General features: G+C 42.4%; 1 protein-coding gene across 1 annotated transcript in view; it reads left to right on the top strand.

Annotated features, from left to right (window-relative positions):
- The window catches only part of RGS22 (regulator of G protein signaling 22), a 1,706,064-nt gene that overhangs the window by 622,901 nt on the left and 1,067,870 nt on the right, over positions 1-15,293 (top strand). Inside the window, exons 12-13 of the mRNA XM_069621432.1 lie at positions 2,410-2,590; positions 9,823-10,019. Of these exons, the coding sequence (XP_069477533.1) occupies positions 2,410-2,590; positions 9,823-10,019 (378 nt within the window). The remainder of the gene's footprint in view (positions 1-2,409; positions 2,591-9,822; positions 10,020-15,293) is intronic.

Raw genomic sequence — 15,293 nt, 5'->3', positions numbered from 1 at the left:
ACATAATGAAAAGCTGTTTCAGGTGAAGGGAGGGGATGAAAACCACACTGACGTATCAGCAAAATCGAGACAGTATGTAAATGAGAAGAGGCTTTGGCATAGACTATGCATTTTAGGAGTATAAAAACAAAAGATAGATGGGAAATAAGATGAAAATTAGAGGGTCAAGTGAGGTTTTTTTCTGAATTGGAATACTAGAGGGATTTTTAAATTCAGCAGGAAAAATAGCAATAGATAGGGATATATTGCATAGAGTAGTTAAATATTAAGAAGAAAAGGACAGACTTTAGACTCATTAGCAGGGGCAGAGGGGCTGAGGGAGCAGCTGTTTTGGTGAGCCTGAGTTAGATCGGTTGCAGCATCTGTCTTGGCAAGAGAAAGAAAAGAGGTCATAGAAGGAGGAGAAGTTGGAAGGAAATAAGCAGAAGAGTCAGAAGATAGACTAGAAGAAGTGGAGCATGGAGAAGCATAACTGTAGAAGGAAAATAGCTGGCAAAATCAGAAACAGACAGCGAGGAACAAAGAAAGGGATTAGGATAGGGAGGTATAAATGAGGACATGAAATCAAGATCATCACAAAAGCAACTCACGGAACCAACTGGGTGGTAGATAACAAAAAAGGCCAAAGAATATGACTTATGAAAAGCTAAGTAATAATGTTAAAATGAAGAGAATACATGCATATATGGTGGAGAGGGCGAAAGTGACATCAATGATTGATATAAGATGCTGACTCCCCCATTCCTGCCACTGGGGCAAGAGGTATACATGGAGGAAGAAAGAGTGACAACAACAGCAGAATGATGAGCAGTTGTAAGCCTTGTCTGAGTTAGGTAGAAAAACTGAAGGTTAAGTCGAAGAAAAAGGTCAGGACATGAGTGGGCTTTGCTACAGATAGATTGTGGGAGAATTAAGGGAGAAATAGGAGATCATCATCATCATCATCTAAATTAGATTTAGAGGAAGTAGTACAATGAGAATAGTAACAAGGTGTACAGCGGTCTGTAATTTCACCAGTCATAAAAATAAGATAGAGAAGGAAGAGAGATGCCAAGAAGTAGGGTCGATGTAATCTATGAAGGGGTGATCCTGGGAAGGACCAAAAGTCAACCGCTGCTGAAGGTAAATTGGTGTGGGAAGGCAGGTAAGAATGAATGACAAAGGAGACTTGGTAGTAAGAGTATAGAGTAAGAGTACGACAGATAAAGTAGCTTGCGGTCATGCTGTCAGCCGCCAATGAAGGAGGAGAGTTTTTCAGACAAGCAACAGTTAAAAAGTGTTTCACTATTGAGGGCTGAACAAAAATTGTGCAATGATTGACAGAGAAAGATTGACAACATTATGAAGTTTCAACTTTACGTGCCAGTTGGGTGAATGGAGTGGTAGAGACCAGGACGAGAAAGGGAATTTGAAAGATCCCTAAAGCTAGCGATAAAATTGCCAAATATGTGAATAAAGCAAGGTGTACAGCCACACAACTTAAGAATGCAGCATCAAAACACAAACCATTAAATGTAAAACAACTGCTCCTCATACATAGAAGACCGCCCATGAAAATCAAATGCTAATGTGTGTTTCACCCTAAACTAGCTTTGTCAAGGTTTAAGAAATAAGGATAGGGATCAGATGGGGCTGAATTTGGGTGAGGACAAGAAATTAAATCAGATGCATACAATTAGGAAACCTGAGTGAAAGCAAGATAAGTGCCAAGAAACAGGAAGAGGAATTACATATTAACAACAAGGAAATGAGCGAACACTTTTATCTTTAGAATAGACCTCTTCCCCATCAACATCTGACTTGCCCCCTCGCTTGTACAGTTCAGGAAGAAGTTCAAGTTCAAGGAATGGCTCCTCCCTAACACATAGGTCCATACACCTTGCATTCACCACCATACCTGAGACTGGGCAATCTGATCCCCACTGTTTCCTCCCCTGGTTACTTGTAGACCCCATTGCTGACAATTGCCCTTCCTTACACTGTTGTTAGAGCCCCACTCCCTCATTTATCTGCTCCCTAACCTTGTTCTTCACCCTATGATTGTACAGTGCTCTGTTGCTTCCCGAAGCTGGGTCTGAGCTCAATAAATACCCTGATAATAATAATAATGTATAAGATAAATACATGGTCAGGGTCTTCACCAGAGAGTTGGACTTTTAACGTGGGAAGGAGAATAACAATGGAAAAGTGGAAATGGGGTGTGACAATCAGGTGACAAAGCTTTAAAAGTTGTCTTTATTGGATGAGTAAATATAAATCAACATATTTACAGGAATAAAAGGAAGATAGATTATAGGGAGAGTATAATAAGCTATATGATTTTTTTTTTTTACAGTATACCATATCTTATTTGTATTATTGATTTCAATTGAATTATCATTCATGCATTTTCTTTCCCTGCCCTTCAAGGGGGCCTAGGTTTTGTGTGGCTCAATCAGCATCAGCAGAAGGTGTAACCGCACAACTTAAATTGTGGCAAGATCGTCAGCTGAGGCCAAAGAGGGATGTTGACCCCTTCCCAGTAACAGTTACGTTGCTTCCTTTAAGAGCAAAATCATGCATGCCAAGGATTTCTACATCACCATCTCAGGTAAGCAAGATGGGGGTCTGTGTGTGGGAATAGTATCATGTATAAATATGCGAAAGGGTCACTATTACTGTTACAATGACTTTGGTGTATCATTTAGATATTCCTTGTATTCAACGCAATGGGCCTCATTATAATAGTGGCGGGCACGGTATGAACGGTGCCGGTAAGGCACTGGCACCGTTCACACCATCCCACCGCATTACGAGTTCTGCTCGCGGGATCCTGACAGCCCGCCAGCCCGTAGTGTCATATTAATTGATCAATCCCACAAGAAGCCTTTGCTCACCAGTGGTCTGTGCGCACATCAGTCTTAGTATGCAATTGCGTGTTGAGGCATGCTGACCATCAGCTTCTGCTGCATATAACCGGTAAACAGAATCACTGACATTTGTGGTCATGCCTGTTTGAAGGTGAGGTGCTACAATGACATTGCCAGTCTTAAAATGTATTTTAGCCTGGCTGGAGTTTGATTGAATGTTTGATATGATATAGTATTGCTGGCATATTAGCGAAAGGTGAGAACCTTTTTCTGAGGTTAAAAGCAACTAAAGTGTGAGCAGTAATAAGTACAAAATAAACCCCATATACTTGAATATTTTTAGGTTTGATTTGTAAAATGTACTGTATAGCCATTGTATCATAAAGGAAGGCAGTGTCCAGTACCGTAGAAATAAGCTATAATAATTATATTATTATAGTAATATTATAATTATTATGCGACTATAATAAAGATATTAAATCATATTTCCCTTGAACTGGAGTGACGCTCAGATGTTCCCCTACGCGCTCAATATTTCAGTAATCATAATCATATTACTACTGCCCAAAATGTGTCAGCTACATGAAAATGTTACTATTTTATCTCTGAACACACTTCTGGTCAACTCTCTATACACTCACTGCAGCCTAGAGACATTTTTTCCTGTTGAGCATAATACCAATTACCGCAATGAGGTGGCACACAAATGATTGGCGACAGATATTTTGCAATACTTACACCACTTTTCAATGGAAGAAATACACTGTAAGCTCTTCTAAAGAAGGGCGATTGTAACTCATTGTATCACTGACTTAGTTGTAAATACTTTCTGAATTTTTTTAAGGGTTTGGCAAATGATGGCCCCCTAAACATTTGCCAATGCCAGGTGATTTTCATAGAGGTTTGTCTTAGATTTTTAAAAGCAGTGTATATAATTATTAACTTCTCTAAACCAAGTCTTCAGAAACGTGACTTGGTTCCCAAATATGTCAGCAAAGTCCTCCCTAACAAAACTATATTGTTTCTAGAAGAGATGATTGAAAGTTGTACTTATACCCAACTCCTAAGCTTTGCGACCAATAACATTCTGGGAGCAAATGACAGATTTACAGCTTGTGCCGTTTATGCAGGGTGACTCCACCTGTTCTGGCCACACATCAGAATTATGTGTAATAGCCAGCTGTACATTGACACCTTTGCTTAGTTTGCAGTTGAGCAGCAGAGAGCAGTCTCAATTGTATTTGTATTTATTTTGTTTATATAGCGCTGGAACTCTGTGATGGTTTTTTCGGAGGGCCCCCATCTGGATGGTCACAGCCCATTATAGACTCTTTTCCTGATCCCTTCTAGTTGTCGGCAGTCTACAACTTTATGCACTGTCACACTCCTTGCCCCCTTCCAAACAGTCAAATGGGGGTTTGTTTGCCCCACCATACGCTCCATAATAGAAACACGTGTTTAAAGGCACCTACATTCATTTGCGTGTAGTATGTGCACAGTTTCCATATTGCAGAGAGGGGAGCCAGCTGTCATACTAAACCTGCTCTCAAGAGATAATGCTTAGATGGAAAAGTGGTGCAAAATCAGCAGATCTCACGTTTGCATGTATAAGGACATCTCAGTCCTACATAAAATAGAGCTTAACCAGCCCATATAGAACACTCATCAGAGGGTTAATTCAACCAAATGGTATCTTAAAACTGAAAATATAGTCAAAATCACTGTAATTCAGCAGACTTCCTATGTAGCAAAATGAATGAAGAAAGCCCCAAGTGAGACCTGATGACGTCATGTCACTTTGACACCCCTTCCTTGTTAACAAATTTGTCTTGCACATCTAATTCCAGTGATTGTTAAAAGAAAAGCTCAAGGCTGGAAAAATAGTCTCTATGGGAAATGCTGCCATACCCAGATCAATCCATCAGATTAACACCCAGGAGGATATTGTGGAAGATGGTTGCCTATTACTTTAGATTTCGTGGATGTACATGAGCCTCGGACGGTGCAGAACAGCAGCCATCATTGTGGAAATGATTTAGGAGCCACAGCCAGGCTAAAGGGTGGTGATGCAGAGTAAATACTGGTTGGCAAGCTCTTGGGTTCCAAATAGGCTGTGCGAGGATGAAGTATGCCCAGGTTGGCCTACCTACACGTCCCGCATTAGATCATGAAGGTGGATTTAGCTGCCTAAGAATTGGAATAGTGACCACTTGACTTCTGAGCCTGCAGTTGTAGTACCATGTGAAGCCATGTATTGCTCCCAGAGAGGAGGTGATTTGTGACACGTGAGTGGGCTGAGCAGTATTTCAGCGGTCTCGGATGTCCATGCATAGCTATGTCCCTAGGATGTACTTTTAGGAAGTACACTGTTAATGTAACAGACTAAATGTATCTTTCTGATTTTCTTTATGAGGTTCATTGTGTGAAACTGTATAAAAACCCTATGGTTTCTGTCCTTGAATTGGGTTCCTCAATCTTTGGATGGAAATATTGTGCTGCTATCCTGGCCCATTGCTGGTCAGCTGTATGGAAATAAAACGTGTTTCTGCCTTCACTGCCTGTTTCCCTGTGGATTGCGTGGTGATGAGCTGCGGGTTTCTCCAATATTCAAATTTTCCAAGTGATTACAGACATGCCACAAATCCAAAGATATACTAACCAAGCTCAATGTAGCAAGAGAATAGCACACATTCATAACCCTAACATCCTGTCTATCCCTCTAACCTTTCACACATGATCATGTTCATTGCCAACTAAACATACTTAAAAACAGGAAAATCAGGTACAAGCGGAAGCCTAAAACAGGTAATCCTATTTTCATTATAGCTAGACCTGCAGTAAGGGGTGCATGCACTGCTGATATTCGTCCATCGTGCCATCGAATTTAATAGTTCATCTGTGCTGTGAAGATATCTGATTCCACAGACCTCATTGCAATAAACACAATTATTCATCTAACACTTAAAAGCAAACCTAAACCAATAATCCTAATGAGCCCCAGCCTTACATCATGCATAATATAATCTGTAGCCTACAGCAACTCTTTTTTCCTCTCACTATTGAGTAAGGCATAGTTTTAGTCTTGTGAGTTTTTGACAGAAAAGCAATCAACTTTACTCTGAGCTGTTCGGTCACTCTTGAAATTCTGACTCTTCCGATTCTTTCATATGATATACTGCACAGTCCAATCAGTATTTTCCCCAGCCCTGCACATGTGAAAACAATCACGTTAACCCATTTACTAGTCTGTCTTTTTTAATTCTGAAAACCGACTTCCAAATCGAACTTAAAGCCTGAAGCCCATACCCTGTCCACGCCTACTTACATCCTGTTTTCTCATCTTAATTGTAGGTGTAAACCCTTTTTGTGTTAAACACCTCAATGCATCAGGAGCCTTTCGGAAAGCAGATTTTTAGGGTTAGGAGAGGTGTTCACCCAGTATACTAGTAGAGATGGCCACATTTTCATTAATATTTCCCTGATGTGGGAACTGCCTAAGTGTTTGCCATCAACAGGAAGAACAATAACTTTGCATCCAATGTCTCTAGTTAGTGATAGTAACTTACACCATGATAAATAAGTGAGGGCAAAGGCCAGAGGACCGATTGATGACCCCTCTGATATCACTAAACTCATTATCCTACTATCAGTATTAGAGTGTCATTTGCTTGCCAGTTCCAGTTGAAATTAGAATCTACACTTGGTACTATGAGGGAGCAGTTCAAATATCTATTCCCCCCCCCACATGCAGTATCTAAAAAAAATAGTTATCTGAAAAATGAGATGCCATAGAACCACCCCTCCACAAAGCTAAAATCAAATTCCAGGGGGAGCAGAGGAAGTAGGGGCCTTCTACTCAGCAGGGAACTCAAGATTGTAGATTTCCTTGTCTTAATGGGTGGATTTGTTTTTAATGCCCAATAACTGCACCCAGAAGTGGTAGCAGTAGATATGTTTTAAGACTCCTAACCAGGTTTTTTAATGTGGCTTCATAACCTGAAGTGTGTAAAGAATATTGTTTACAGAGGAGGTTGAGACTTGGTTTCATTTTGGTTCATAAACTTAAACTACTTTATTCACTATATAATACTTTGAGGGGATAAACATCTGAACTTGTAACACAAACATTACTTCAGTGCAGTGTAATTTTATACTGCTGTGTGGTCCAGGACAAAAATTACTGTGGTCCACGGATGGTATCTAGCAATGTATTTTTCCAAAGGGCCATTTTCACCTTTGTGCAAATGCGGTGCAAAATTCATTGCACACATGCAAACTTTCTGTAATGCAAGCCCTGACCTTCATCACTTCTGTGGTCTTAGAAGGTCCCAGAAAATGCAATTGTGGTGCATAGCTATGTCCTGTATGAGGGCAATGAAGAGGCTGAACCTGCATGGAAGGTGATTGCCAGGAGAAATAATGGGGTGATTGCATGGGTGAATTAGGACCTTGCTGTGGGGCCCGGGAGATATTTGGATGTTAAAACATGGTAGCAGTTTTCTTCAAAAACATCAATTCACAAAGTCTCACGAAAAAGACTTCATGTGAGGATTTGCTATACATCAGACCTGCAGCCTCTTTTTGATGAGGATTGGCAGGAGTGTGAACTAATGGTCTAACACTATGACCACAGATTGGGGAAGCATCTCAGAGTCACAAGTCCTCTAAAGCTTTAAGGAGTCAAGAGTTAGCAGCCATTATCAATGGCCAAGTTCTGGAAGACTACTCAAGAAAGTGTTCTCGCTGCATTGGTTACAACCTGGCAAGAAAAGGCCCATCTTGGTATCCATGACTAAGTTAACAAATAGTTCAAAATAGCAATTATTTACCAACCTCTTTTTTTTAAATTGCTGATTTTCATATAAATTACACTCCCCTGTGACTATTCTCTCATCCTCTCTGCCTCCCTTTGTCTCCCTTTCTTCACAGTTTAAGTGATGACTTTTATATTTCCGTGGCCCCAATTCTGTTTCAGTGGGCATCAGGATATTCACCAGAAAAAAGTGAATCAACCTGGGTATGCTTATTTTTTTTCTTAAGAGTGACTTAACACATCCACAATTATTGGCGATAATCTTCTTTCTGCTTCTGAACCCCACACACACGTTTCACAGCGTCGCGGTCTTTCTTACAGCACATAACTTTTTTATGCTGAATGTATTATCAGTGTTTCAGATCTACAAGGAGTTTATCCTTCAAGTTTTATTTTCTAGACATTATTCTAGACCTGGGTTGATATTGCCTTTTGCCCTGCACTTTTGCACTCTGCCGTGCAAAGACAGTAAACTCTGCCTGGGATGCTTGAATGCCAGGCAGCATTTACTTTTAATTTTGTGTGCTGCTTGCCACGTTCGCATGGCAAGCAGTGCTCACAATTGAAATTAAACGCTGCCCGACCACTTAATTGTCATTGTGGACAATGTTTACCATGTGTATATAGTAAGCAGTGTTCACAATTACAAATAAACACTGCCTGCCATGCTTGCATAGGCATTCCCAGCATTTGGCATGAAAATCCATGTCAGCACAAATGCTGGAGCATTTGTATGGTGGGGAGGAAGGGATGTAGTGTAAATGCAAGTTGTTTTCTGCCCCTCCTCTCTTTCCATACAAATGCATGAAAATGTGGCGTGGTGTGATTGAAAGGCTTTAAAGCCCCACTCAAGGCTTTTATGCCTTTTAATTACGTTACACCACAAAGTAACATGAGCTCCTTGGTCTTCTCCTCATACCTTCTATAATCATAACTACCTGTACCCCAGTTCCAGTGTTTTTGCTGTTCTCTCAATCTGTTAATTTAAAGCCTTGAATGTTCCTATGCTGTCACCACCTTGCATATCCTAATGTATGTAAAATAGGTGCTGATGTTTGGAACTGTGAACAGACTGATATAAGGATAAAGAAAGTTACTCACTAACGATAGTATGCCCAATCTAAAGGCTGATTCACATTACCAACACACAGCCTCCATATCTGACTCAGATGCATGTTCAATGTTTTAAATCAAACCGATGCCTAAACTGCTGGGCCTGAGTGTACATCTTGCATGCAATGTATGCAGTGCAGGCCCAGCTTTGAAAAAGCGCTTCATAGAGTCAAGGGCCTTGGACATTTTATTATAAAGATGTGGACGCAATGTCTGATTTTCTTGCCTTGCTTAATGGCATCAGATTATTTCTACTGGTTGTTCATTTGTGTGGATGCCAATGCATTATGAGGACCAGAATTCTAGGTAGGTTTCTTTTCCTGTCCGTTGCATATTGAGATTTTGTCATTTCAAGGTAAGCATTGGGGGTAATTTTCGATAGCGTCGAGTGCACAATGAAACCAAAAAGCACCTTCATGCTTTCATTTTGTGCTCGATCTCATTTCAGTGCCTTACCAAGGCATTGGAGGGCAGCAAAGTGGAGTTTGCATGTGGGCTTTGCTTTCCTCCTCCATCTCCTAAGAGCACACAGTTTTATGACTGAACGAGACTTTTAAACAGGTGTCAAATTGCTATAGAACATTCCTTCTTCCGTATTTTCACCGGTGCATGACAGGCGGATCCATAGGAATCCATTATGAACCGCTGCCTGCAAAACTTAATTCGCAGGCAGCATTTCATTTCTCACAAAGCGGGGTGTAAAATGGAAGCATACAGGCAATTTTGACTTAATTTATTCATCACTATTCCACTCCGCTTTCTGAATGTTGAAAATAGCATGCAGAAAACCAGCAACACATAAGTGCAAGCAGTGGTGGTCCCCTGCCATATTCTTTAAAATGTTCCCCACTACTTATCGACATAGGCTTAATGATTGCTTTTTTTAGCTCAAAATATCAATACTATTGTGGTATACTGGACAAGTATCTTAATATCTGTGATGTAACTGATCAGAATTAAGGTAGTTTAGAAGAGTCTTTATAAAGGAAATGTGTTGGGAGCACTGCTAAACATTATGCTTACATTTCTTCCTTTTTATTTTTGTAGAGACTTGACAACATTCAAATAAATCATTCAAGACTTGACACCACTCAAATAGATCATTCTTCTAAAAAGGATCTGCTGGATGTTCCTGTTGCAAAAACACCTTCAAGAATAATTTCTGCTAATCTGTCAGGACAAAGAAGCCCATCAGTCAGAATCCTTACCAGTCCACTCTCTACATCTGGAAGCAATATAGCGCTGTAAGCATAGCAACCTTTTCATATTAGAAATTGGAGTTGGCCCTTTTTCTTCCTTCTGTGTGCCTTTTCCCCTTACTTCCAGTGGTTCTTAACCACGGTCAGAAGGACCAGGGGACTTGGAATTGTTTCCAAAAGTTTATGTTTGGTCACAATCTTAACTGTTTTGGACCATTTCTGTTGGTGCTGTTGCATTTTGTCTAGCGCCAGAAGATGTACCAATGTATTGGTGATTTGTTATGTGCCAAATAGAGCCAACAGCCACCTCTGCTTTTATCATTTGTGTAAGAAATTGTGTTGCTTACTTCTCTCTTGCCACACCCCAGTGAAGTATTTATGGACCAACTGCTGTCACTGTTCAAGACACACAAAGCAGACGCGTCACCTGTCTCTCTTGGTGGAACTTTCCACCATGATAATGATAATAGGATGGATAGTATAGAGTTGAGAACCAACACTTTAGTTTAATTTTAACATAGTTGTATTGGCATTTATATAAGTACAACCATGCATTTCGATTTTCCATATCCAATTCACATCATGCACTTACATCAATGTATTTAATAATAACAGTTAACAACAAACGAACAACTTCCTACACGTGTCTTACTGTGTGCCAGTATTATCAGTTAGAGCGAGCACATCATGGTCTGGTGCACAGCTTTTCCTTCCCACACTGATAGGTTCAGGGGGGTTTATCGTCGGATGGGTGGAACATGTCCCAAACCAGCGCCTTAAAGGCTGCACACTTATCATTACTGTCGGGCTCCGACCTGCTAGCCCCTTCCATACACACCTTGGTCTTTGCCTCAGCCCAACCTTCAAACTCCCTGCGCCATTTTACATATTGTGTCCTCCCAGCAGATTTCCAAGCCATGACGATAGTTCTCTTGGCCAGTATGCAAGCCATGTCCATGAATTTGACCACATGTTTATATTTGCTGATTCTGGGGTATGCTCCAAGCAAGCATTCCTTCGGTGACCACTCATATCTTGCTATGCCCGCCTCCCTGCAGGTCTGTTCTATGCGCACCCAAAACACACGCACACACCCCCAGAACATGTATTAGATCTGCTTCCCCGGCCCGGCACCATGGGCATTGTGGACTCACATCTTTATTGAACGTAGCTATCCTGTGCGGGGTCATATATGTGCGGTATAGCACGTTCAGTTGTATCAGCTTGAAACAATGGTTTCTCGATACTTCTTTGGGGTACCCCAGTATCCTCTCCCTTTCCTTCTCCGTTATATCCATACCCAAGTCTTTTTCCCATTGCTCTTCCAGTGCTATACCCTTGGGGTTGGGTGTATCTATTAGCATGCTATACAGCCTGGATACCGGCCGCCAGCCATCGCTCAAGTTATACATCAGGGTCAACAATGGGTCCTCTGGTGGTTCCTCCGGCCAACCCTCCCACTTTTCTCTGGCCGCCTTTCAGACTCTTTGGTACCAATGAAACTGCCCGCCTGGCACCTCCTTCTTTTCCTGCATTGAGTCAAACTCCCTGAAGACCCCGTCTTCATATACATCGCCCCATGTGTATATTCCCCATCTCTCCCATCTTCTCACTACCGCCAGGTCTGTGCTACCTTTGCATGTGTCTGCCACTATCGGCACCTCCGGTGAGTAGGGGTTTACAAGTTTCAGCAAGGCTAGTGCTCTCCTCCATATCTTCCTTCCCAGTACCACCACCAATGGGGTGTGTTCCAGGCCGTTTTGCATTACTCACAGTACTTCTTTTAGTTTAAGAGGAGCCACCAGTTGTTGCAACAGTTCAGTTTCTGAGGTGTGCTCGTCCGCCAGCCATTTAATCATGTGGCTGAGTTGGGCTGCTAGGTAATACCTTTCAAGGTTTGGCAATTTCACCCCTCCCTTATCGTACCGCAGATAAAGTGTTGCAAGCGAAAGTCTGTGGCGGGCCATGCCCCACAAAAATTCTCGGAGCAGCGCTTCCAGTGAGCGGAAGAAGGACGCCTTAACATAGCAGTGCACATTGTTGAAGTAATGCAGGAATCTCAGCAGGATGATCATTTTGGTGATGGCTACCCTGCCCCACGGCGATAGCGGCAGTTTAGACCAGAATTTCATGGATTTCCTTAAACCCTTCACCACCATTGCCGTATTATGTTTGTGTGTCTGTTCTGGTGTATGTCTTATGTTTACCCCTAGGTACTTGAACGAGTCCAGCTCCCGACTGAGTCCCACCACCGGTAGTTCTCCAACACTCCTCCCCCTCAGCCCCGCTATCGGAAATATGCAGGATTTGGTTCTGCTGAAGCTGATTCCCGACACTCTTGCATAATTATCCAATATGTCTAAGATCACTGGGACATTTAGATGCAGATCTCTCACGTATAATAACACGTCATCCGCATAGAGCGATAGCAAGTGTCCCACTCCTCCGACCCAGATACCAGCATCCAGGTATTGCTTCCTGAGGTATATTGCTATCGGCTCCAGGCCCAGCACATATAGCATTGGGGACAGCGGCCAACCCTGTCTAGTCCCCCTCTTTATGTCCCAGATCTATGACACCATTCTCCCAGTTTTTAACCAAGCTATTGGGTCCATATACAGTATTTGTACCCATTTAATGAATTTCTCCCCAAAGCTGAATTCCTTTACTGTCGCCACCAAACACTCCCAATATATTGAATCGATGCTTTTGTTGCATACAGGGAAAGTATAGCATATTTTGCCTGGGATCCAGCTGTCTGTGCGCGGATGTGTTGCAGTCTGCGTAGGTTCAACGCAGTGCTGCACCCTGGTATAAAACCGTTTTGGTTGCTGTGGATTAAGCCACCATTATTCTGCTCAAGCGCTTAGCTAATATTGTGGTCAGGATCTTAACATCGTAATTCCGCATTGCCAGTGGGCGGTAAGGATCGCATTTATCCATTGGTTTCCCCGGTTTAGGTATTGGTATGACCAGGGTTTCTCTCATGGACTCCGGTAACATCCCTTTGGTATATGCCTCTTTGAACACCTCGAGCAGTACCAGAGACAAAACTGCCTTATATGTCTTCTAGAACTCCGGGGAGAGTCGGTCACTTCCCGGCGTTTTGCTAGAGGCAAGTGATCTTATCGCCTCTGATATATCTTCCCCCGTCATATCCACCTCCAGTGCCTCCCGCTGTGATAGCACTATTTTATGAAGACCTATTTCCTCTAGTGTGTCTAGTATGTCCGCTTGAGGCACCTTCTGGTCATGACTATAAAGGCGGAAATAAAAATCCCAAAATGTATTGTTAATTTCCTGTTATGATTTGTGCACTTTGCCTATTGCATCTCTGAGTTCTGTGGTCGGATGTCGTGGATGTTCCCTTCTACACAGCCACGCTAATAGCCTGCCTGGCCTGTAACCCTCTGCGTGCACTTTGGCGGTTTTGACTGAGTAATCGAACTTAGAGAGCCTTCCCCATGCCTCCTCGCAGTTCTCCCTCAGCTGTGCCAACTCTAGCTCCTCCTCATGTGTCCCTTGTATGCGGGACTCTCTGAGTTGTATTTCTTCTTCTATGGTATGGGTGGTCTAGTGCCCCGTATTTTCCAGATCATCAGTAGTGGCGAGTGATCTGACACTGACCTACCCAGGTATTGTGCCGATTCTATTTGTGTCAGATGATCTCTAGCCACGAACAAGTAGTCGATTCTGGTGTGTAAGGTGTGTGGTGCGGAAAAATAAGAATAACCCCTTTCGAATGGATTGTGTCCTCCCACGTATTCCTCATTTTAGAGATATCCTTACCTTTAGGTTTTGCCTTGGAACATTTTTCCTCTCTCCAGCAGAGGGCGCTCCACTGGAGGCGGCGACGTCTATTTCCCTCAGCGGCCTCCGTCGAGTGACGATGTCATCCGTAGTATAATTGCCTCGAGCGCGCCCGTTGGCTTCAGTTCTATTTTTCCGTTAGCTTCGCTTTGGATCGAAATAAAACGGCGCTTCAGTCACGGCGAATTATGTCGTCTTCTTCGAACCCGTCTACTCCGAAAACAGGCTTTAAGAAATGTCTAAGGTGCGGAAGAAAAATGTCGCTGACCGACCCTCACCGTAACTGTCTTTGGTGCCTCGGGTCCGAACATCGGATCGACGACTGCGGTTCATGCCAATTTATGACCCATAAGGCCTTGAAAGAAAGACAAGGTAAACTGGCGGTGGGGGAGGAATCCTCGAAGTTTTCTTTTGAGAGGGAAGAAAGACTCAGCTGAGTCTTCAGTAAAACGCCATAAAAATTCCAGATCGAGGAGTAGATCAAGGAAGTCCTCTTCTTTGTCCAAAAAAGGCAAAGAAGAGACAACACTGATCTTCCTCTTCTTCTTCTTCCTCGACTTCAGAGGAAGTTATTTCTTGTCCAACTAAACATGACTCCCCTAGAAAGTGGAAAGCATTTAGAGAGTCGATGCTAAAAAAATTTAAGAACGCGGCCCAGACCCCCTCAAAAATGTCTGTTGATGGTCATGCCTCTACTCACAAAAGTTCCTGAGGAATTAATCAATCCTCAATCAAAAATGCAGTATTTGTATGAATGTTTACAGTCTGCAAGTGGACTAGATACGTCCCCTGAATACAAATTTGAAATACCAGATCCAGCAGAACATGCTGATTTGGGTTACAGAAAACCTATGAATAAAGTAAGAGTTTATGGGATGGGGTAGAAATTCACCTGTATATCAGGATGATGATATGACAGATATTTTGTCAGGAGATCCTCAACCAGATTCCATACTTCCCTTTCATATTGCCCTGCAAAGGAGAGTTAATGCTGCTTGGGAAAGACAGGAATCTATTCCAGCAGTAAATAAAAAATATGTGGCAAAATACAAACCTTGTAACTATGATCCAGAGTATTTGAGTAAGGATCCTTCTCCTGAGAGTCTGGTAGTGCAGGCAGCCACATCAACAAAAAATGCTGCATACCCTACAATTCCCCCTGATAGGTATGACAAGAAGATAGATACATGGTCGAAAAAGGTCTTTACATCAGGAAGCATGGCTCTAAAGTCCACCAATGTATCTTGTACGCTGGTTAGATTCAATTATACTCTGTGAGACTGCATGTCAGCGGCAGCTCAACACATCCCGGAAGGGGAGGAACGTGATGGTTTCCTATCCGTAATTAAGGATGGTAAGGAGGCTTCGGGAGAATGCCTTCAAGCAGGTTTGGACACTGCTGACAGTATCAGCAGGTCCATGGCGTCTAGCACAGTGCTACGCAGATTTGCATGGCTAAGGAAGTCAGGTTTTGCACCAGATGTTCAATCTAGACTTCTTAATATGCCA

The sequence above is a fragment of the Ambystoma mexicanum genome, chromosome 5q (assembly GCF_040938575.1).
Source record: "Ambystoma mexicanum isolate Mex_15411 chromosome 5q, UKY_AmexF1_1, whole genome shotgun sequence".
In the NCBI taxonomy this organism is placed as follows: Eukaryota; Metazoa; Chordata; class Amphibia; order Caudata; family Ambystomatidae; genus Ambystoma; species Ambystoma mexicanum.
This window is presented reverse-complemented; position numbering and strand designations above follow the sequence as displayed.